This window comes from Rattus rattus, chromosome 1 (assembly GCF_011064425.1).
Source record: "Rattus rattus isolate New Zealand chromosome 1, Rrattus_CSIRO_v1, whole genome shotgun sequence".
In the NCBI taxonomy this organism is placed as follows: Eukaryota; Metazoa; Chordata; class Mammalia; order Rodentia; family Muridae; genus Rattus; species Rattus rattus.
This window is the reverse complement of record NC_046154.1, coordinates 190,268,591-190,293,293: the sequence shown is the minus strand read 5'-3', so window position 1 is coordinate 190,293,293 and position 24,703 is coordinate 190,268,591. Positions and strand designations below refer to the sequence as shown.

The following is a 24,703-nucleotide window of genomic DNA, read 5'->3' as shown; positions in this document are numbered from 1 at the left end:
AGAAACTCAATTTGCCTATGCATTGACACCACTGCAGTACACGTAGGAAGCCCCATCAGCAGATAATAAATCACTCACATGTCCTTCCTAACTCTGTAGCAGTTCCATTGGGATACTAGGATTTGTTATGGTTGGTTGTGTTCATTTGTTTCTTCGTTTTTTGTTTTATAATTTAATTTCTGCTTTCTGCTTTAAAAAAAAAAAAAAGGTAACCAGTTTCGTCAAAATAAGTTTTTGATTGCTTTGGTGGTGTGGCAAATTGTCTAGGAGAGAACACTAGGTAACTGTAAATGTGTTTGCTTGAGTTACACGGCACGATAAATAACCTGACTATTAAATTAAACAGCCTGAGTATTAAAGATATTCACCTATAAATACCGAAAAATATCATTAGGTGTTACTGGAAACTTCTGGTTTGTTAGTGAATAACTGACAGATTGAAAGCGTCGAACCAAATGAAGTTGCCTTACACTTTATTTTCCGTAAAGTAAACAAACAGCACACTCTGTGCATAGCCCAAGTCTTTAAAATACAAATGATCACACCATGCGTAGAGTCTAAATTATCACAAAGCAAGATTTCTGCTAGAAGAAACTATTTGTCTCTAATTTTCCACATGCCTAAAGCATTTTTTTTTCTAGGTAGTCACTGAGAAGGAAATAGAAGCAAACTCCTAAATGTTTGACAAGGGAATAATTGAAAGCTACAGGATGCCACGGAGTTCACCAATTATTGCCTATTCTATGTCCCCATATCTGAAGAAAGAGACAAAATAATATGCAGTTTATTTTAAACGAATTTTTAAAAGCTAAGCATGGAAAATAGAGTCTATGAAACTCATGTTATTTGCATTTTTCTGTAGCCTGACAGGGTCTCAACTCTTGCCTATCTTGGAACTTGCTATTAAGATCAGGCTGGCCTCAAACTCAAACTTACAGCGATCCACCCGCTCCTGCCTCTGTCCCCTGAGCGCAGCGACTAAATCATCTGCGCCAAAATGCGACAAACTCGGTGTTTTGTTAGCACAGCCCCCAGCTGTCAGAGCCCAGTAGTGTTTTCACAATCACTCTTTTCACTATCCAAGCACTCTCCACCGGGAGTCTGGTTTGGCTCTTCAGAAAGCTAGTTGGATGGTTCGAACTGTGCATTAGAGGGCGCCTCGGGCTTTCCAGAGAATTTAAGGCTTAGAGCTCAGAACTCACCAAGCCTCAGTCTCCATGGCAACACTTGTACACAGAAGGCCAGTCTAATCGGAAGACAGAGCCAGTGTAGAGTGTAATCTCTGTTTTGGCATATTCATTAGGGTTATCCTCAGCATCCTTTCATGGCCCTAAAGAAAAAACTTATTTTTTTATGGACCTTAGCTCTATATTTGGTAGCCAGCAGACTGCCCAAGGCATTCGGAAAAGTTATTCCTCGGGTGCCAACTATCAATGACCCGGAATTTAAAAATGGGTTCCTCAACAGCCACAATGAAGCACGACGCAAGGTGCACCCCCCCGCATCCAATATGAATCAACTGGTGAGAAAGAAACAGGGGTGCTGTTCAGAACAATGAGTTTAAGCAGGGGAGGGAGATGTAACATGATTTACCAGACCAGAATTCGTTTTAACACGTTAGTAGATGCATTTTCAGAGGAAAAGGAAGAATCGCCCTTGGAGCCTTTTATAACACTGAAAAGAAACTTAATTGCTTTAACCTCACAGGCCATTGTGCATGGCATACGGAAGTCATATTATATCTGGATAGATAAGATGCAGAGAGCCCCTGTTTTGGAAAACAGTTCATTTCAGCTCCATCTATCATTCTTAAGAATGGCCTGTTGGGGTAAGACATCCTGGGTTACTTACAAACCATGCTCTAAATGTTTGGACTAAGCGTCCTGGATTATTGGTGCAGCCAGAAGCACTCATGGCCAGATTACTAGATTGTGGAAGCATTGTTTTAATTTTTAACAATTGTTCTTGTAACATCTCATATCACCGAGAAGCAGTGAAAGTCGGTTATGTTCCTGGAATTTTCTTCTGTGCTCTAAAGGGGTGTCCCTCTCTGATGGGTGTTAATGAGCTGTCGAAAATTGCACTACTTAAGGCATAAACGGCTTGGGAGATAACTTTAGAGAAGCATTTTCACGAGGCCTGATTGTGACATTACTTTGAGGTGGGAGGCAGTTGCAAAGATTGATGACACTGGCTGGCATCTCCGAGACAAAGAGATTGCAAGAAGAAGTTGTGTTGAGGCCTTTGATATTGGAGGGATAAAACTGTTCTATTTTCTTATATTTCTGGAGGTACACTGGTAGTCTTTAGGGAGGCAGGGTTGGTGAGGTGGGATTGGTGAGGTGAGGTGAGGATTGGGAAGGCAGGATTGAAGGGGCAGGGTTGGGGAGGCAGGGTTGGGCAGGGCCCCTAGACCTTGCACTGGACACTTCCTGTTCCAATTTCTTGTTGCTTCTTGTTCACTATGAAGAAGCTCCTGATGTTTGCCTCATGATAGGCCCAGAAACATGGGGCCAAGTAACAGCGTCCTGAACCCTCTGAAATGGTGTTTCAAAGTAATTTCTTATTTAAGCTGTTTATTTTAGGTATTTGGTTGTAACAAGAAAGCAGCTAACACAACAAATAACAAAAAAAATTTGCTTTTACTAATGGGCTAAAATTAACTAAAATTTGTAAGACAATACCTACTGTTCAATTGAATTTTTTCTATTTTTCAGAGTTGGGACAAGTCACTGGCAAAACTGGCCAAATCATGGACTAAAGAGTGCAAATTTTCCCATAACCCCTGTACTTCAAAACGACATGGATGTACTAAGGATTATGACTATATTGGAGAAAATATATATTTGGGTAAAATAGACGCCCGACCAGAAGATGTTGTTTTTAGTTGGTATAATGAAACTAAAGATTATAATTTTGATGATAATACCTGTACTAAGACGTGTGGCCATTATACACAGGTACGTACTTGACAGGCAGGCTATTAGTTAGTTCTCTTGTTCAATCTTTTTAGTATTTTATTTTACATCCATTAAAAAAAAAAAAAAGACCTCCATTTTACTGAGGATTCCACGTACTGAGCATAGTTTTTCCGTACTGAGTATAGTTTTTCCAATCTTTGACAATGCGACTCTGCTGAAATTTCTTTACTTTCAAGAAATGTGCTGTGATCTCTTGTTCCTCCTCCTGGCTTTTCCCCATCTATGGTTGCTTTTACTTCTTTCCCATCTTGATCAACTTTACATAAGGTACATAAGGTGCCCTTGGTCTTCACACATTCCTTGTGCTATAGAATCTTGAGCTTACCACACTAAATCTATAGATTAAAATACATTTGGAAAGCGTGGGTGACTGTTTCTCACAGTAGTTCTCTCTTCCTACTTGCCTGCTACCAGGATTGGAAGTGTGCTTGAATCATGCCAGTTCGATGTCTCTATTGGTGGTACTTTTCTCTCTGTGATCAGTTTGATAACTTTATTACTGTGTCTTTTGCCCATAATAGTTTCTTCACGTGCTAATGTCTCACTAATTTGATTTGGTTTTTTTTTTTTTTTTTTTTTTTTTTTTGTTGTTGGGGACCGAACCCAGGGCCTTTTGCTTTTTAGGCAAGTGCTCTACCACTGAGCTAAATCCCCAACCCCTTTTTTCTTTTCAAAATTAAAATATGATTATGTCATATTCCTCCATCCCTTTCTTCCCTCCAGCACTTCTGTATCCCTGTTTGCAGGCTTCAAATTTACAACCGCCATTTCTTTCATTGTTGTTACATATGTGTAGACACATAAGTGTTCCTAAATACATAAATGCCACCTGCTCAGACTGCATAATGTTACTTATAGGTATATAAGGCTGACCACTTAGGATTAGATAGCAAATTTGGTTTCTTCCCTGGTTAGACGATTTCTCCTACTCTTAGTGTTCCTTAGTTACCTGTGGATCTTTGTCTAGACTTGAAGCCCAGTAAGATTCCTCCACTTCCTTGTTAACAAGTCTATTGGCATCCCCTTTCTTAGGTCTTGTTTAGGGATCCATGCTGATGGAACTTAACTGGTATGGCTTATACCCCCTCCTTCCACTATGATCCCTGAGTCTTACAGAAAGGATTTATAAATCTATCAGTTGGGGTTGGGCAACACAGAGTTACAGACTTGTATAAATGAATGCTTGGTCACTTCAGAGAATGGATTCTGGCCTTCATTGTGTCTCAAGTTTTTGTGTTTTTAATCATGTTTTATCAATGTCATGATAGACCCAGTCTATTAAAGTTCATAGACGTCTGAATGGCAAATACTCATGGCCAACTCCTTACACTACAGTCTTTCATCATCTCTTCTACAAAGTGGGAAGAGGTTATGTTAGTCAGTCTCTCTTATTTACTGAATTCTAGTCCTCTCGGTGGTACCTTGTACGATGTCTTATCTATTTTTAAATTTTTATTCTTTTATTTATATTTACATCCTTGCCACCCCTCTTGGTGCCCCCTCCCACAGTGCCCGCCCCTGCCCCGTAGCGGTGAGTCTGAACTGTACTGCTCTGTGTTCCCAGCGGATCACCCATCCACAGGAGCTGTCTTTGGGTCCTCAAACGAAAGACATACGCACATTAGTTTATTTTTAAGGTGTCATGGCTACCTCAAAGGCTGGGCACTCCTAAACCTTTGCCTGTTACCCCAGGCCCAATCGGGGAAGTGGCCAGTGGCCACTTACCTGAAATCTCACTTGGCTGGTTGACTTTAACTCCTGCTCTCCTGCACCCCATCCTTCTTCCCAGAGTCATGGGAATCCTCTGTCTCCTCCCCCTCCACCCTAGTCTGTGTCTCCCTTTGCCTAGCCATTGGCCTCTGGCATCTTTATTAATTGATCAAAACCCATCAAAGACGAAGACCTTTAGCATTTGGACATGCAGATTCCCTACTGAATCAAAGCATTAAAACCAATCTCCAACAAACACACACACACACACACACACACACACACACACACACACACACACACACTCACACACACACACACATACATATAATCAGGCCTCCTTCCCTGGGCTTCAAGTCTCTCAAGGATTAGACTCATCTTCTCCCACTAAGGCCTGACCAGGCAGACCTCCGCTATATTTGTGTCAAGGGCCTCGGATTGGCCCATGTATGTTCATGGTTGGTGGCTCAGTCTCTGGGAGCTCCCTGAGACTGCTGGTCTTCCTATGGGGTCACTCTTCCCTTCAGCTTCTTTAATCTTTCCCCTACTTCAACCATAGAGGTCCCTGGCTTCAATTCAATGGTTGGGTGTAAGTATCTGCATCTGTCTCAGTCAGCTGATGGTAGGGCCTCTCAGGGGACAACTGTGCTAGGCTCCTGTCTATAAGCACATCATAGCATGAGTAATAATGTCAGGTCTTGGTGCCCTCCCATGAGATGGAGCCCAACTTGGGCCAGTCATTGGACTACCTTTCCCTCAGTTTCTTTTCCATTTTTGTCCCTGCAGTTCTTTTAGACAGGAATAGCTCTGGGTCAGAAAATTTGACTGTGGGTTAGTAACCCTGCCCCTCCAATTGAGGCCCTGCCTATCTACTGGAGGTGGACTCTTTGAGTTCCCTCTCTCCAATGTTGGGCATTTTGGCTAAGGTCACCCTCATTGAGTCCTTAGAGTCTCTTGCCTTCCCTGTCTCTAGTACTTTCTAGAGGGCTTCCCATCCACTCCCTCCCCCATGCTGCTTAACCCCATTCATTCTCTTGGTCCTCTGGGCTTCTGTCCTGTCCCCACCACCCCCCATACCTGATCCTGTTTTTCTTTTCCCCTCCCCGTCCCCTCTCCTGCTCAGGTCTCTCCCTCCCTCTGCCTCCCCTGATTACTTCCTTCCTCCTTTCTAAGTGAAATTGAAACATCTTCACTTGGGCCTTTCTACTGGTTACATTTCTTATGGTCTATGGATTGTGCCCTAGGTAGTCTATATTTTTTTTGACTAATATCCACTAATCAGTGAGAACATATATGTCCTCACTCAGGATATTTTCTAGTTCCATCCATTTGCCTGCAAAATTCATGATATCCTTGTTTTTAATAGTTGAGTAGTTTTCTATTGTGTTAATGAACCACATTTTCTGTCCATTCTTCCATTGTGGGACATGTGGGTTGTTTCCAGCTTCTGGCTATTACAAACAAGGCTGCTATTAACACAGTGGACTATGTGTTCATGTAGTATGGTGGAGCATCTTTTGGGTATATGCCCAGGAATGGTATAGGTGTGTCTTCAGGTAGAACTATTTTCAATTTTCTGAGGAACTGCCAAGTTGGTTTCCAAAGTGGTTGTACCAGTTTGCCATCCCACCAGCAAAGGAGAAGTGTTTCTCTCTCCACACCCTTGCCATCATGTGCTGTCACTTGAGTTTTTGATCTTAGCCATTCTGATTGGTGTGAGGTAAAAGCTCAGGGTTATTTTAATTTGCACTTCTCTGATGACTAGGGAATTTGAACATTTCTTTAAGTGCTCCTTGGCCATTCAAGATTCTTCTTTTGTGAATTCTCTGTTTTAGCTCTGTACCCAATTTTTTAAATCAGGTTATTTGGTTTTTGGAGGTTAACTTATTGAGTTCTTTATATATTTTGTATATTAGCCCTCTGTCGGATGTAGAGTTAGTGAAGTTTTTGTTCCAGGTCTCTAGATGGCTGATTTGTCTTTTTTTTTTTTTTTTTCAGAGCTGGGGACTGAACCCAGGGCCTTGCGCTTCCTAGGCAAGCGCTCTACCACTGAGCTAAATCCCCAACCCCTGATTTGTCTTTTTGATGGTATGTTTTGCCTTACAGAAGCTTTACAGCTTCATGAGGTCCCACTTATCAATTGTTGATCTTTAAAGCGTGAGTCATTGGTGTTCTGTTCAGGAAATTTCCCCATTTGCAATGAGTTCAAGGCTCTTTCCCACTTTCTCCTCTATTAGATTCAGTGTATCTGATTTTATGTTGAGGTCCTTGACCCACTTGGACTTGAGCTTTGTGAAAGGTGATAAATGTGGATATATTGACATTCTCCTACATACAGACCACCAGTTAGACCATCACCACTTATTGAAGATGCTTTCTTTTTTCCACTGTATGGTTTTGGCTTCTTTGTCCAAGATCAGGTGTACATAGGTGTGTGAGTTTACTTCTGGGACTTAGAGTCTATGCCACTGATCGACCTGTTTGTTTCTGTACTAATACCATGTGGTTTTTATTACTACTGCTTTGTAGTATAGGTTGAGATCAGGAATGGTGTTTTAGCTATCCTGGGTTTTTGTTTTTCCATATGATGTTAAGAATTGTTCTTTTCATGTCTGGGAAAAATTGTGTTGGAATATTGATGGGGACTGCATTGAATCTGTAGATAGCTTTTGAGAAGATGGCCATTTTTACTATGTTAACCCTACCAATCCATGAACATGTGACATCTTTCCATCTTCTGAGGTCTTTTTAAATTTTTTATCAGGAATTTGTATTTCTTGTCGTACAGATCTTTCACTTGCTTGGTTAGAGTTACACCAAGAGATTTTATCCTATTTGTGGTTATTGTGAAGGGTGTTGTCTACCTAATTTCTTTCTCAGTCCTTTTACCATTTGTGTAAAGGAAGGCTACTGATTTGTTTGAGTGAATTTTATATTCTGCCACTTTGCTGAAGTCATCAGCTGTAGGAGTTCTCTGGTGGAATTTGGGGGGATCACATATGTTTGCTATCATATCATCTGCAAATAGTGATACTTTGACTTCTTTTTCAATTGATCTCTTTTTGTTTTCTAATTGCTTTGGCCAGAAATTCTAGTATTATATTGAATAGATAGGGAGAGAGTGAGCAGTCTTGTCTTGTCCCGAATTTTAGTAGGATTGCTTCTAGTTTCTCTCCACTTAATTTGATATTGGCTGTTGGTTTGCTATATATTGCTTTTATCATATTTAGGTATGTGCCTTGAATTCCTGATCTCTCCAATACTTTTAACATGAAAGGGTGTTAAATTTTGTCAAAGGCTTTTTCAGCATCTAATGAGATAATCATGTGCCTTTCTTACTTGAGTTTGTTTACATAGTGTATTACATTCATTGATTTTCATATATTGAACCCTCCCTGTATCCCTGGGATGAAACCTACTTGATCATGTTAAATGATGGTTTTGATGTGTTCTTGGATTCGGCTTTCGAGATTTTATTGAGTATTTTTAATTGATATTCATAAGCAAGATTGGTCTGAAGTTCTCTTTCTTTTGGGGTCTTTATGTAGTTTAGGTATCCGAGTAACTGTGGTTTCATAGAATGAATTAGGTAGTGTTCCTCCTGTTTCGATTTTGTGGAATAGTTTGAGGAGTATTAGCTCTTCTTTGAAGGTCTAGTAGAATTCTAGGTCCTGGGCTTTTTGAGTTGGAAGGTTTTGGTGACTATTTCTATTTCCTTAAGGGTTTGGGACTTTTAGTTTACCTGATCTTGATTTAACTGTGGTATGTTGTATCTGTCTCAAAAATCATCTATTTCATCTAGATTATCAGTTTTGTAGAGAATAAGCTTTTGTAGAAGGTGCTGATGATTTTTTGACTTTCCTGGATTTCTGTTATTTCTTCCTTTTCATTTCTGATTTTGTTAATGTGGATGCTGTCTCTGGGTCCTTTAGTTAATTTGGCTAAAGGTTTATCTGTCTTGTTGATTTTCTCAAAGAACCAGCTCTTGGTTTTGTTGATGTTTTTTTATCAATCTCTTTGTTTCTGGTTGATTTCAACTGTGAGTTTGATTATTTCCTGCTGTCTACTCCTCTTGAGTATGTTTGCTTCTTTCCATTCTAGAGCTTTCAGGTGTGCTGTTAAGTTGCTTATATGGGACATCCAATTTCTTTTTGAAGGTACTTAGTGCTATGAATTTTCCTCTTAACAGTGTTTTCATTGTGTCTCATAAGTTTGGGTATGATGTGTTTTCATTTTTGTTGCGCCTATAAACTCATTGATTTCTTTATTTCTTCACTGGTCAAGTTGTCACTAAATAGAGATTTTAGTTTCCATGTGTATGTGGGCTTTCTGTTGCTTTTGTTGTTATCTAAGACCAGCCTTAGTCCATGGTGATCTGATGAAATGCACTGGGATTATTTCAATCTTCTTGTATCTGTTGAGATCTGTTTTGTGACCGACTATATGGTCAATTTTGGAAAAGGTTCCATGAGGTGCTGAGAAGAAGGTATATTACTTTGGTTTAGGATGAAATGTCCTGTAGATATCTGTCAAATCCATTTGCTTCATAACTTCTATTAGTTTCAGTGTCTCTGTTGAGTTTCTGTTTCAATGACCTGTCCATTGATGAGAGTCGAGTGTCCCACTATTATTTGGTGAGGTTCAATGGGTCTATTGAGCTTTAGTAATATTTCTTTTATGAATGTGAGTAATCTTGCATCTGGAGCATAGATATTCAGAATTAAGACTTCCTTTTGATGGAATTTTTCTTTGAGGAATATGAAGTGTCCTTCCCCATCTCATTAGATAACTTTTGGTTGAAAGTCTATCTTATTGGATATTAGAATGGCAACTCCAGCTTGCTCCTTGGAACCATTTGCTTGGAAATTTTTTTTCCAACCTTTTACTCTGAGGTAGTGTCTGAGGTGGGTTTCTTGTATGCAGCAAAAAGCTAAATCCTGTTTATGGATCCAGTCTGTTAGCCTGTGTCTTTTTACTGAAGAATTGAGTCCATTGATGTTGAGAGATATTTAAGACAAGTGATTGTTAGTTCCTGTTATTTTTGTTGCTTGAGGTGGTATTATATGTGAATAATTCTCTTCTTTTGGGTTTGTTGTGAGATGTCTAATTTCTTGTGTTTTCTTGTGTGTAGCTATCCTCCTTGTATTGGAGATGTCGCTCCAGTATCCTCTGTAGGGCTGGATGAGTAGAAAGAAATTGTTTAAATTTGGGTTTGTCATGGAATATCTATGGTGATTGAGAGTTTTGCTAGGTACAGTATCCTAGACTGGCATTTGTGTTATCTTAGGGTCTGGATGACATCTGTCCAGGATTTTCTGGCTTTTAGAGTCTCCTTTGAGAAGTCTGGTGAAATTCTGATAGGTATGTCTTTATATGTTACTTGGTCTTTTCCCCTGACATCTAATAGACTTTCTTTGTTCTGTGCATTTAGTGTTTTGATTATTATGTGTCCAGAGGATTTTTTTTCCTTGTAAAATCTATTTGGTGTTCTTTAGGCTGCTTGTCCATTTATAGCCATTTCTTTCTTTAAGTCAAGGAAGTTTTCTTTATTATTTTGTTGAAGATGTTTTCAGTCCTTTGAGATGGTATTCTTCCCCCTCTTCTAGTCCTATTATTCTTAAGTTTGATATTTTTCATTGTGTCTTGAATTTCCTGAATATTTTGGGTTAGGAGCTTTTCATATTTTGTGTTTTCTTTGACTGATGTGTCAATACTGTCTGTGATATTTTCTACACTTGATATTCTCTCTTCTATCTCTTGTCTTCTGTATGCCTGCATCTGTAGCTCCTGATCTCTTTCCTAAATTGTTCATCTCTAGGGTTGTCTCCCTTTGTGTTTTCTTTATTGTTTCGATATTTGTTTTTAGTTTTTTGACTGTTTTGTTCAATTCCTTAACTGGCGTGATTGTATTTCCCTGTATTTCTTCAACAGGTTTATCTGTTTTCTCTTTAAGAGCTTCTACCTGTTTACCTGTGTTGCCTCTGGTCATCTGGTTATCTCTGGTGTTATCTGGCCTGGGTATCCTGACTAGAGGTGGCCTATAATACAAGCTCATAAGTATCTTGAATAGTGAGCAGTCTTAACAACATGTTGAGCAAATAGTTTTTATCAGAGGTGCAGTGAAGGAGGAAACTTGCAGCTTCCAGGTTTTCAGCACAGCAGGGAATGTTTTATGTGTTGATGGTTTTCAGGGCATCAGAGTCAATGCTATTGGTAAAGAAAATAGTTTGTCTCTAGCTGGGAAGACTGGAAGAATGGGATCCAATGTCAGGGGTCTTGATAACAAGACGAAAGGCCAACACCCAACTGTCTGAAGCCAAGTCTCCGTGTTTTCTCCTGTTGTAATGGAAAGAGAACACATTCTCAAATATCTCTTTCATCTTAAAACTATTATGCCAAACATGGGTGACTCTTCAGCACTGGCACATAAACTCAAATGGAATAACAGCATGGAACCTGGAAGTTTACATCTTCTCTCTCTGATAAAAGATATTAAATAACTGGAAATAAATTCATCCTTCCTCGTAATAGAACTATATGATGTTGTTTATTTATAAATGTTTATTTCCTTAAAACAAAATGGGTTAAAAATGCATTTGTCATTTACTTATTTTGTGTTGAACTTGCATTCAGTGTAAGTATCAGTTTATTTATTTAGATCTAGTCCATTCCATGAGAGGACCACACTTTGAAACTATACGCTGTCACTCTACCTTCACCATTCTCAATCCTAAAAGTATCACAATTTAAATAAACTAAGCAGGGCCAGGGGTGTAGATTAATATTTAAGAGCACTTTTATATGCAGGCATAGGGTCTTAATTTGAATCCCCGGAATCCATGTAAAACTGTGGGAATGGCCATGCATGACTAACACCATACATAACCCCAGCAAGGCAGGCAATGAGGAAAGCATGGGAAAGATCCCTTGGGCTCTCTGGCCATACAGCCTTAAGCCAGTTTAAGGAGAGACTTTGTTTCCAGAGAATATGATAGAGAACAATCAAGCAAGAACCTGACATCCATTTCATGCTTCCATGAATGCAGAAGCCCAAGCATCCACATATGCACATTAACAAACTCCACACATACCACACACCCAAGCACACTGAGCAAATAATAGAATTTTTTGGTATAGATTTTAATAAACCAGGCCTGAAATATTTCTTATACACACACACACACACACACACACACACACACACACACATATACAGATGTTCTATTTAATAACTTTATAACATTTAAAATGAAAGGATCCTTTAGTAATTAACCTAATTTTATTTTTTATTAAATGAAACTAGCTCAGAAGTGATCTGAGCTGGATATATCAGTGAAAATATTCGTCTCTTATTCCTCGACACGCCATGCCTGTACCCTGAGCTGTGCGGTCTCTCAGGCAGCCAAAGAGCCATTCAAACATGTTCAGCAAAACAATGAAGGATAGCTGTGCTTCAGCCACAGGAAAGTGTAGTTGGCATCTCAATCTGCGAAATAGTTTAATTTGTTTTGTTGGTGGACTTGTAAAGCGTAAAAATCTGTCCGGTCAAGTTTTTCTTAGATTATTTCATTTCCAAGAGGGATAACTAGAATATCTCCTTCTCTTTTCATTTGGAGAATAGGAAAAATTGCATTCTGCCAATGATACAAGGAACCCGAGTCATTCGACACATCTTTGGCTCTTTTTTTGTGGTTAATTTTCCATACAGCACTTCTTCTTTTGAAATTAGTTTTCCCTGGACCTCAAACAAATATTAAAAGTCCACATCCTTACTATTGACCATTTAAATAAATGTCACACACCTTATGACCTGGCAAAGGTGTGAATATTTTTAAAGCTGCAAACTTAAAGCAGCACCAGCGCAATCAGTTTAGCAGTGCTCTTTCCTAAGAACAAAGTAAATCATTGTTTTCAGGCCATGTCTGAGCTTGAGGTCTCTTACAGTATGACCATGGAGAGGGTCAAAATATGTTTTCTAGACGAACTTGTGAATTAGAAATGTATTATATTGTGATTCGCTTATTGAATTATTCTTTCGGTTTATGATAATTATTTCTGAAGAAAAGCCATCCAGCCATTGTGAAAGCAGATTTAACTAAGTGTAACTTAATGTGTTAGATGTTAGAAAAGAGGCAGTAAACATGCGTATGCATATATGTAGCATAGATTATACGTAGTCTCATAACTTATTGTTTATATGGATTGTTTAATATGTTGCTTTTTAAATTCCTTTTCTTATAGGTAGTCTGGGCCGACACACTTAAAATTGGTTGTGCAATTTCAAATTGTCCTCATCTCACAGGATATTCGGCTGGGCTATTCGTATGTAATTATGCACCAGCGTAAGTTAATTTCCTTTTTGAAAATGTTCTAAGTTGAAATAACTGCCGTTAGCACATGTTTACAAAGCCAGATGTGGTAGAGCACACCTTTCATTCCAGCACTCAGGAGGCAGAGGCACTGGAGCTCTGGGGAGCTCTGGGCTAGACGTGTCTAGATACTGAGTCAGTCGATGCAGCATAGAGAGACCCTGTATCAAAACAAAACAACAACCCAGATGTTTACCAAAATAGAACCTTGCAGTAGACCCTAAAGTATCTTTGATGATGTCTCCCTCTGCAAAATTAATTTTAAACGTGAAAATGGGATGGTGCTAGAGATCTACATAAACGGGAAGCCTCTCTTCCCCTGAACTATTTCAGCGTGAGGATAGAAAGGATGCACACTGTTTCATACGTTGGGAAAGTAGAGGCTGGGAAGACAGCTGGGAAGACAAAATGTTTGTCTTAGAAGCATTAGAGCCTGAGTTCTGTGCCTAGCACCCATGTAAAGACCAAGCACAGTGAGCAAACCTCTAAGACCAGCATGGCCAGAACTGAACAGGCAGTTGGGACCACCTCTTCTGCTTCTGAGCTTAGTCAGTCAAGTCCATCAGTGAGCCAAGGATCAGTGAGAGACACTCTCCAAAAATATGCTGGAAAGTGACGGAGAAAGGCACCTAACTTTGGTTTTTACACACATGCACACGCACGCACGCGTGCGCCCGCGCCCGCGCACACACACACACACACACACACACACACACACACACACAAAGTGAACACAGAAGCAAAGGTAATATAAAATAAACTCCCGTAAGATTACCTAAATGCAAAACACAGAAAGCTTAGCAAATGCAGATCCAATGAACATTCAAAATAGATTAAGAAAATGAAGTGTTTTTTTTTTTAAGAGAACCATTTTTGAGGAAATAATGTCATTTTTAAATACCCTATGGGTGAGTTCACACTTGAGAACGTAAACACAGTTAGGTCTAAAAATAAATTTTTAGGGACTGGAGAGATGACTTAGCAGTTAAGAGTACTGACTGCTCTTCCAGAGGTCCTGAGTTCAAATCCCACCAACCACATGATGGCTCACAACCATCTGTAATGGGATCTGATGCCCTCTTCTGGTGTGTCTGAAGACAGCGACAGTATATATCTATCTATCTATCTATCTATCTATCTATCTATATATATATATATATATATATATATATATATATATATATATATGTGTGTGTGTGTGTGTGTGTATACATATATATACATATATATGTTATATTATATATATTATATATAAATTTATTATATATATAAAATAAATCCTTTTTAAAAAAAAGGAGTAAAAATAAAATTTTAGACCCAAATATCTACTAATATATAAGAGGGATATTTTAAAGCAGGTAATAATATGATTCCTCAACAAATAAAAAGTTTAAAGATAAATATTTGTCAGTGAAAACACAAGGAGTAAATACATAGAATAGACAATAAGAAGGCCACTATGGCGTAGGGAGATGGATATGTGTGTATCTATTACTGTGCTTTCTTCGGCCTTTCTAAAGCAAGAGCGGCAAGCGTTGCCCTAAAGGCTCAAGCAGAACACAGTCTCTCAGAATAGCAAAGAGATGATGTAACTGCCACTAGGCAGCTTCACATTTCTTTTAAGAAGACTAATTGTTGATGAACATCACTAGGGGGCGCAATATAACTTCCTTAAAAATCAGGCTTTGGGAAAGAAGGGTTAGAGAGAGAAGTGGGAGATAAAGACACGGGGAAGAAAGGAAAAAAAGAGGATGGAAAAGGCAGAGAAAAGAAGAAGGGGACGTGCAAAGGAATGAGAGAGGCGACGATAGGTCGGATTCGAATCCAACCTTCCGAAGACCTGACACCAGGGGACTATGCACCAAGGCAACAGAATGCATAGGCGTGAAATAGAAATCGATGACTAAGACGTGTTCTGGCGCATGAAACAGGTCTTAATGCATTTAGATACATTAAAATAATATAGGTTATTGTCTGGCCTCAGTGTACGTGCTCACAGAATCGCCCTTGGTACCTTCACCATTAACACACTTATGGTTGAATCAGAGAAGGTATCACGTGGAAACTAGTGTTTTGAACCGAACTGGGGACGGGGGAGGGATGAAAACAGAAAATAAACCAGGCTTGAACTTTGGTTAAAGTGAGAGGAAAGTCACAGCAATGAAAGCCTATGGACGTGAGAACGCTTTCCAGCGAAGGACCTCAACCCACTGCCTCCAGCAGAGGGCGCTCCAAGGTGGCAGGAAGGGAATCCAGTTCAAGATGACACAGCCAGTAGCTGGTGCCAACTTCAGCAATCCGATGCTGGGTAGTTTCTTTTAGCAAGACGTAAGCACAGTGCAATTTGGAGATAGGCTTCCTCGTGATAAGTTAGCTGGAGTCTGTGAATACAGCCAAGCCTAAGACATGATGCCATCAAAACTCTTATACAGCGCAAGTGGCATCTTATAAAAAGACAGGATCTATAGATGACCCGAAAAAGTAGGCTCAAAGTGAGCAGCACTACTATAAGGGTCTCGGGGAGGCTAGCGCTCTAGATTGTCTGAGACAAACAGAAGAGTCTTGGGGAGCCTAGCCTGACTATACAGATAGTACAGAGGTCACAAGGGTGAACCATCTCAATTCCCAGACTTCTGGGTGGACAGGTTGTATCCCCCCACCCCCAAGAGACAACACTCTGTGTTTAACATTCCTGGTTTCCTTAAAGCTCATATGTGAGCCCAAGAATCTCTCTGCCTCCTATAATCCACCTAAGAGACTTGGGGGAGGAGCATATTAAACCCAAAGTAAACAGAATTAGTTAAATGAATAAAACAAATAAAATAGCCCAGAGAGAGAGAGAGAGAGAGAGAGAGAGAGAGAGAGAGAGAGAATCAGCAAAAACCCAAAGATTTCTCAAACTGTTCTCAATGAGAGAGAGAGACATAACAATATTAAAAAATTAGCACTATATGTTTTACGTATAACATAATGAAAATAATACCATCATGTCCACAAGTGTAGTGGCTTGGTTTAAATGGCAAAGTTCCTTAAAAGATACAAATCACACAGGAAAAAAAAAACTAAAGGAAAGCTATTAAACACACTATACCTCAGAAGGACAGACATAAAAATTCTAAACAAAATGTATCAATTGAATACAATGTAAAAACATAATTCTCGGGCTGGAGAGATGGTTAGCACTGGCTAAGAGCACTGGCTGTTCTTCCAGAGGTCCTGAGTTCAATTCCCAGCAACCACAAGATAGCTCACAATCATCTATGATGGGGTCTGCTGTCCTCTCCTGGCACACAGGTGTAAGTGCAGATAGAGCACTCACAGACGTGAAATAAATTAAAAATAAATCTTAAAAAAAAAACAACACAGGGGCTGGAGAGATGGCTCAGTGGTTAAGAGCACCCAACTGCTCTTCCAGAGGTCATGAGTTCAATTCCCAGCAACCACATGGTGGCTCACAACCATCTGTAAAGAGATCTGATGCCCTCTTCTGGTGTATCTGAAGACAGCTACAGTGTACTTATATATAATAAATAAATAAATCTTTAAAAAATCCTTTAAAAAAAAAAAAAAAAAAAAAAACAACACATAATTATCTGGGAAGAAGTTTCCTAGTACAAAAAGCTGATTTTAAACTAATCTTAAACTAAATAATTCACTACACTGATCATGAGATGAGAATCGCATGGCCATTTCAATAGATTCACAGAAAAATATTCACTCCTGGTTGTTAGAAATAAGTTTGGACTCGGCACTAAACAGGATGTCTCCATCAAATCCCCAGGGCTCAAGGAAGCCCTAAAAAGAGAAGTCAGAAAGAGCCTGAAAGCCAGAGGAGTTGGAGGACACCACGCGAGCAAGGCTTTCTACATCGAGATGAACAAAGTCAATTCTGTGAGAACGCACAGCGACTGAGGAAGCATCCTCAGTGCCAGTGGGGGTCTGCATCACTTAGGGTCCTAGAAAGAAGTGGACACACACACACCCATCCCTAACCCAGGACAAGTGGGTCTGTTTCTTTTTTTTTTTTTTTTTTTTTTTTTTGGTTTGTTTGGTTTGTTTGTTTGGGCTCTTTGTCCTATTCTGGTGGGTTAGTTTTTGTTTTGTTTTAGTTATTATTATCCCTTAGAAGCCTGCTTGTTGTCGAATGAGAGACAGAAAGGTTGTGGATCCAGGTGGAAGGGGAGGTGGGAAGGAACTGGGAGGAGTAGAGGGAGGGAAAAAAGGAAATAAAGGGGGTCAATAAAATAAAGGGGGAGTCAGTAAAACAAAGGGGGTGGGTAAGTTCCAGGTCACAGAGAAAGAGTTCACCCCTCTAAATGAAGTATCTGGACAAGGCGAACTCACACTTAGGCAAGAGGGTGTGCTAAAAGAGGAACACACAGAGAGGATGTGCATTTGGTTTTTATTCCATGTCTATGAACCAAAATGTGAATATCTGATATGCAAAATACCTGACATGTGAGCCCCACCCCCACCAGATTGTGGGGTCATGACCCACAGGTTGAGGGCCACTGAGATTGGGGGTGGGAGGTTCCTATGTCTCAGGATACCTACACTCACATGTACAACACAAACACACAATTAAAAGAAAACTCAGCAAATTCAAAACAGAAGGACGCATCTTACCTTATAGAGGGTACCTATAAACAGTAAACATTGTAGCTAATATCTAAATCTCTTTTTGTAAAGTACTAAACGGTGACTGTGTTGCGTTTTGCGCAGTAGATACACTGTCACATGTAGATCTTCGTTTGCAGTTTGCAGTAACCCCTTAGTTTTAGCTCATAGACGGTACAAAAGAGACATGAGCCATATTTAACTTGTAGGCCATATTTTGTTGAGGGCTGAATGGAGAAAGACATAAAAGTGGCAAACGAGAACCTGAAGACAAATCCCAGCATGAAGAGGGAGCAGAGCCCCACCCTACACAAAGAGCTGCAGGCAGCCGGGGGCTTCGAAGAGCTGGAGAAACTGGTTTTTCCCAGGGATGAGTCCCCTAAATGGGTTATCCGATATCAAATAGTCAGTCCTGAAATCATGAACATATACATATAAGCAATGCCAAATGGACAGAGCAAGTTCTCCCCGCTCAGCCCACGTGTGCGCATGCGTGCGTGCGTGTGTGCGTGCGTGCGTGTGTGTGTGTGTGTGTGTGTGTGTGTGTGTGTGCTATAAATTTGAGGAGGAGGGGTTAGGACATGTTGGAGGAAGAAAAGGTAAGAGGAAAATTATGTATATTTATTTTTCCATCATCATTATTATTATTTGGTTTTGGGGTTTTTGGGGTTTTTTTTGTTTGTTTGTTTGTTTTTTGTTTTGTTTTGTTTTGTTTTGTTTTGAAACAAGGTATCTGTGGCTGGCCCAAAACTCTTTACATAGACTAAAGGGTCCTTTAACTCCCAGAGATCCACCTGCCGCTGCCCCTGCCCCTGCCCCTGCCTCCTAAGTGTTGGGATTACAAGCTTGTACAGTCACACTATATTCTAATTTTTTAAGATGTAATAATTAAATAAAATTAAATAGATAAATTTTAAATGAAAAATTAAAATAAAAGCATTAAATAATATGAGATAAAATTTAAAATTAAAAGAGTTTTGTTTCTTGGTATATAGAAAATGAGTCTTCTATTACATAGCAGGCATTGCTGTTTTCTTTCTTGTTAACACTCGTGACTCAGTGAAAGGCAGAAAAGCATGCATAGACATCGATAAACTGAATGTAGCGCCCTTGGTTAATAAATGTTTCCTGTTTTGGCAGAGGAAATTTTCGAGGCTCCAAACCTTACATTACTGGAAAACCCTGCAGTATGTGCGGAGAAAAAGAGTGTGTGAATAGTCTCTGCTGTAAGTAAAAGAGAAAAAAAATAACATTAGACCTCAGTGATTCCATAAGCTCATTATATATTTAAATGTGTTCTTAATTTCTGGATGACTTTATTGCTTCTACTAGAACATAAAACATTTACCATAAATTATATTAAATCCCAACATTAGACAGACAGACAGACAGATAGATAAATGTAGGGATAGATTAGGTATAGCTGATATAGATATACACAAAAATACATATATTTGGGTATCATTCTTCAGCAAATCACAGTCCCTTACAATATAATTGTCCTAAAGTTGGTTTAGGGCTGGCTTACAGGTTCAGGGGCTCATCAAGGTGGGGGCGTAGCATCCAGGCAGGCATGGTGCAGGAGGAGCTGAGAGTTCTCCATCTTCATCTGAAGGCAGCTAATGGAAGACTGACTTCCAGGCAGCTAGGGTGAGGGTCTTAAAGCCACGCCCACAGTGACACACCTACTCCAACAAGACCACACCTCCGCATAGCACCACTTCCTGGGTCAAGCATATTCAAACCATAACAATAATAGATAGATATAGATATTGAAATAGATATAGGTGATATATTGTTTTTGAAGAGCCATTAATATTTCCAGTTCTTGGACTTACCCTACAAAAAACCAAAAGCTTTAGCCCTCTGCTCTACTGGAAGCCTGGCTGCATAAAAGGACATTCACAGTCTCTTACCAGAAAGTGACTCTGAAAAGGGTGCTAGAAGCAGAGAAAGCCTTTTCCTGTTCCAATCCCGAAAGAGCTTTATGTAAACACTGCCACAATGCTGAAACCTAACAATTCCTGGCTTCAGATAGAATTGTGTTAAATAACTATAGAGCTTTAAGCCATTAAGGCCCTATTTATTTGTTTAGTTAGCCTTTGCTGGTTATTTTAAGTCAGGGTCTCATGTAGCTCAGGCTTGCCTAGAACTTGCTGTGCAGCTAAAGCTAACCTTGCACTCCCTGATCTTTCTGCCACTACCTCCCACGTTGTGGAATTCCAGGTGTTGTACCACCACACCTAGTACTCAGACATTTAAATGTTGGTGATCTTGGAAGCGCTTTGTGTGGCTAGTAAATTTTTCATTAAAAATGTTTCACGGTGCTGAGATGATAGATTCATAACCCAAATGAAATGTAGTTAAATCTGGGCTAGAATTTATACGAGGCATGCTTGACTTCTGCTTCATCAGCTCCCTTGGGTCTCCAGTCACATAGTGAACCTTACTGTCACTCTTCCCTTGGTGGGCTCTGAATGCTAACCACTCTTGAAGTCCAGAATTGCTTTGTTCTCCAGAACCCCCCACCCCCTTTTCTGGTTATTTTATTTATTTACATTTCAAATGTTATCCCCCTTCCTGGTTTCCCCTAAGCAAACCCCCTATCCCATTCCCCCTCTCCCTGCTTCTATGAGGGTGGTCGCCAGCCACTCACCCACTCCTGGCTCCTCGACCTAGCATCCCCCTACCCTGGGACGTCAAGCCTTCACATGACCAAGGGCCTCCCCTCCCACTGGTATCAGACAAGGCCATCCTCTGTTACATATTCGGCTAGAGCCATGGGTCCCTCCATGTGTATTTCTCCAGAGTCCTTTAGCCTAGCCATTTAGCGTTTCCTTTTCTTTTACCCCCTTCACAATTAAACAAATCACATGGGACAATCTGATCATCTCTTGGGATTATATCTCTACCCTCTTCTTTTCACCTCAGTTCTCCAGTTTTTGTCTAACACTGGAATGCTACTACAAGCACTCCTGGCTTCTCTCTTGCTTATATCAGCTTCTGGCTAACAATATATATATATATATATATATATATATATATATATATATATATATCCTTAATCCTCAATCCATAATCAACCAATAGACCCAGGGTGGGGAAAAAGTGGTGCTTATTGTATTGTATCAGCTCATCTCTTTGTGGGTCTCCTGCTGTGAGACCTATATTTCTCCAGTTGGCTGCTCAAGTAAATTTCCTGTGCTCGTCAACATTGTTTTGTAGTGTGTAATTTAACTGTCACGATGGTGCTTGATCAGAGCATTTGTCACAAATTACTCCATCCAGACGTGTCAATACCCAATGACAAAAGACTCTCTATAACATTAACCATGTAGTGTGTGGGCAGACAGCACAATAAGGTTTGATAGCTGGTGGGGAGATGTTTCTCCATCCTTGTCTTTTCCCAAATTATTCAGAAATTTGATTTCTTTTTCCTTGCCCCTTAGTTCTTACAAATTCATTTTAGAGAAAACTATTCATCCCATATAATTGATTCTTGATTGGGTTTAGAGATAAAATGAACTTTCTATGTTCACTTAAAAATTAATACAATAAGTCAAGGTCTATAGAGGTAGCTTCTTGGTTAAAAGTGTATACTGCTCTTTCAAGGGATCCAGATTCAGTTCTAAGCTCCCCACTGTCAGTACCTCCAGTTTCAGGGTACGTGATATACTCTTCTGGCCTCTGAGGTTACTGGTACTCATGTGCACAAGCCCACACTCAGACATAAATGTATATACATAATTAGAAATAAAATCTTTAAAAATGATAAATTAGGAAAGAAATATTATCGCACGGGTTATTTTCATTGAAAATAGTGGTTTTGGCCTCTGAGCTGTTCACAGTCATGGTTTTGCACTTCAAGTTAGATTCCTTGCTGAAATAGACATGTTGCTTTTATAAATATTCTCAATCATAGTTCTTAAAATTTCTGATCTAAAGAAGTATAAATGCATTTACGGTTTCGTCTATCACTCTTCTGAGTTAGTCACCAAATTTATCCATTTCTAATATCTTATAGATTCACTTGGATTATCTACAACCATCCTGTTACTTGTAGAAATCGACATAACTTTTGGTTAAGTTTCCAATCTTTTGATCCAGTATTCATTTTGCAGATAGCAATAAACAGCTTATCTTCCTACAGGGCTGAACTTAGGGGTGGACAGCTTCTCCTGCTGCTCACTTTGAAAATGACAGCATTTCAACATTACATACATTTGTTTCAGATTGTTTTTTAAGTTGGCCTTGCTGTAGGAAAAAAGATTTTAACTCAAAAGGATACTTAATTCAAAAGATTTTTTTCCCTGAATCTTTCAACAGGATTTTATGTTTCCATTGGTATATTAATATAAACTAAGAATTTCTATCACAACATAACCACACAGTAAAAATCTATAGGTGCTAGGTGTTGGGATAACCCCATGATCCAACCCTGAATTACTTCTTCTCTATGACAAACCCAGTTTGGTCAGGAAGTTTTCTTAATAAATGACTTAGATAATCATGAGTATGTTCTTTATAGTTTTTGGCATTTAATTTAAGGGTTATAGCTGCCATATGGTTTTTCATCTCCACTCTTCTCCAAATGACTTTGGGTTCCAGGTTGTAATAGCAACCAAAAAAAAAAAAAAGCTGGAAATTGGGACCTTCCATCTTTTGAAAATTTTATTTCAATGTATACAATTATTGTTGTAAAAATATAAAAAATAAAAAAAGTACGGTTGTCTTTTATCCCCCGCTAGGTCCAGCAAGATATCTGTTAAGTATCTTGGCGGAACTCCGAGGGGACGGCCCAGTGTCTCCAGCCGCCGCACACTTTCCTACACTCCAACTGTCACATAAAAGAACACACAATACAATAACCTTTGGCCCAGTTGATAAGATATAATTGCCCACTTAAACATACAAGCCCAATAAACATTCATAACATCCTGTAAAGGTACAGCGTGGAATCTTAACGTCGCCCGCCAAATTCTCCTGCCACAGCTTCTCTCCCTCTCCCTCTTGCGTCTCTTCCTCCCCATTCCAGTCTCCTCCTCTTCCTTTAAACTTCTCTCCCGCCCATCCTTCCTTCTCCTCCAATGACAGGCCTCCTTCTATCCTGTACCTGCCCCTCACCTGTACTTTACAAATTCAATGGGGAGAAGGTTCTGGTGAAGTCACCTGAGTGACTAGTGACTAGTGTCGTTGGGGCAGTGGAATTGCCATCAAAATGCAGATAACTCCAGGTCAAACCACAACATACAATGTGGGTACTTTATTTATTTATTTATTTATTTATTTATTTATTTATTTATTTATATTTGGGAGACAGTATCAAAAAAAAAATCAACCCAACTTGTTCTTATTATGTATGTGTTATATACGTGTGAGTTACCGACTCTGGTTTTTAACTGTTTTGTCTGTAGTTGTGTTCCATCTAAGCCCTGTGATTTGTAATGTGTGTGCTTTTCTTTTTCAGTTTATTGATCAGCCTTTATTAATACACTTTTTTAGCTTAGTTGACTCTTTCTTTAAAAGACAGGCATATGGCTAATGCTTCACTATGTGGGTGTTGGAATCAGACAGCTTAACTTGAGAGGCCATTAAGGGGATTAGATAGGATATGAACACAAAGCACAGTAAGCCAGCATCAAACTTTAGCTCTTATTAGACTTCCCGCATGATATTCTGTCAATCTGATGTACAGTCTTTATAGTGCTTCTCATCCTTTTATCCATTCCATTTAAAAATTGATAATAGGGGGATGGAAAAAAATGGCTCAGTGGTTAAGAGCACTGGCTGCTCTTCCAAAGGTCCTGAGTTCAGCTCCCAGCCACCACATGGCAGCTCATAACTGTCTAGAGCTGTAGTCCCACGGTATCTGACGTCCTCTTCTGATGTGCAGATGCGCATACAAACACTCATATGCATAAATTAACAAATCTTTAAAAATTTATTGATAGCTTTCTCTTTGCGGTTTTCTCTTTTCTGAGAACCACCACGCCTAAAGCCCAAAACTATGGTACACAATAGGAAGTGGATGAAAATGTGTCAGTAAACAGGGGTGGGGAGCAAATGAAAAGAGTGGATTTCTAACTCAACAGGTCCTATTAAAATTCAAAGCTGAGGACAAAATTTAGGCATGGGAATGACATATTTGGGAAAAGGACCACTATAGCAACGAAGATCATGTTTAAAAGTCCACATAAAAGAATTGAATTTTCCTCACAGACTTAAGCCAGGCATGGCATAGTGTCAAAATAAAATTTCATTGTTGTTGTTTTTGTTTGATTGGTTGGTTGTTTTGGTTTTTGTGGTTTTTTTTTTTTTTTTTGTAGTTCTACCTAATTTAGATATTTATGCCTCTAACACAAGAGGCATTCTAGGAATACACGTTGCTACGACACTATGATAGTCAGCATTACAAAGCTTTCAAATCCAGTAAGGTTTGAATGATTTTGTTTTCTTAAGTTCAAGGGTCTTTTCTAATTGATTGCCTTATTTTAAAAGCCAAAAAACCCGATATTTCTCGTTTTACATGAAAGCTTTTCTTTCTTTCATTAAAACCCCATAATTTATACATAACAGTACATCCAAAAAGTATTCTTTTAATGAAATCGAGCCTTTGATGGCTGTGTTTTATTGATAGATCACTGAGCTTTTGATTATTATGTTTTATTGACAGCTCACACGATGGGGAGAGCATCTCAGCAGAAAACGTGCCATCTACTTGTGCTTGGTTTTGTTCTTCAGAGACTACTTTAACTGTTACTTCTATTCAGAAGACAATTTTAAATGCTAAAATAAAAGACTATTTTTCTGACTGGTTGGAACTCAGTGTCTGTTTGGTTCTCCATCACATTTTCTTCATTCTTGTCTGAAAGCTAAATTCAATATCTAGTTTTCAATTTAAAAAGGATATATCATTGGGAATAAGCAATAAAAAAGTATTCTAAGTACCACCACCTCATTTTCAGACTCTATTTAATCATAGAGAGAAGCTAAAATCAAGGTCCCAGGCCCTAGGGGAGCTAGGGA

At 39.3% G+C, this 24,703-nt stretch overlaps 1 protein-coding gene across 1 annotated transcript; it reads left to right on the top strand.

Annotated features, from left to right (window-relative positions):
* The first annotated feature begins 1,264 nt into the window (after positions 1–1,264).
* On the top strand, positions 1,265–24,430 carry Glipr1l1 (GLIPR1 like 1). The gene is made up of 6 exons (XM_032890797.1): positions 1,265–1,522; positions 2,718–2,960; positions 12,933–13,033; positions 18,818–18,907; positions 24,043–24,059; positions 24,369–24,430. Exons 1-6 carry the CDS (start codon positions 1,325–1,327, stop codon positions 24,428–24,430), a joined length of 711 nt encoding a protein of 236 aa, XP_032746688.1. The 5' UTR covers positions 1,265–1,324.
* Positions 24,431–24,703: the final 273 nt, after the last annotated feature.

What these genes read in the sequence shown, in the direction of transcription:
- Glipr1l1 (XM_032890797.1), top strand. Translation starts at nt 1,325, where the DNA reads ATGGCCCTAAAGAAAAAACTTATTTTTTTATGGACCTTAGCTCTATAT. An exon ending in CATCCAATATGAATCAACTG is followed by an intron (nt 1,523 to 2,717) that starts GTGAGAAAGAAA and finishes TCTATTTTTCAG; the next exon opens with AGTTGGGACAAGTCACTGGC. An exon ending in GTATGTAATTATGCACCAGC is followed by an intron (nt 13,034 to 18,817) that starts GTAAGTTAATTT and finishes CTGTTTTGGCAG; the next exon opens with AGGAAATTTTCGAGGCTCCA.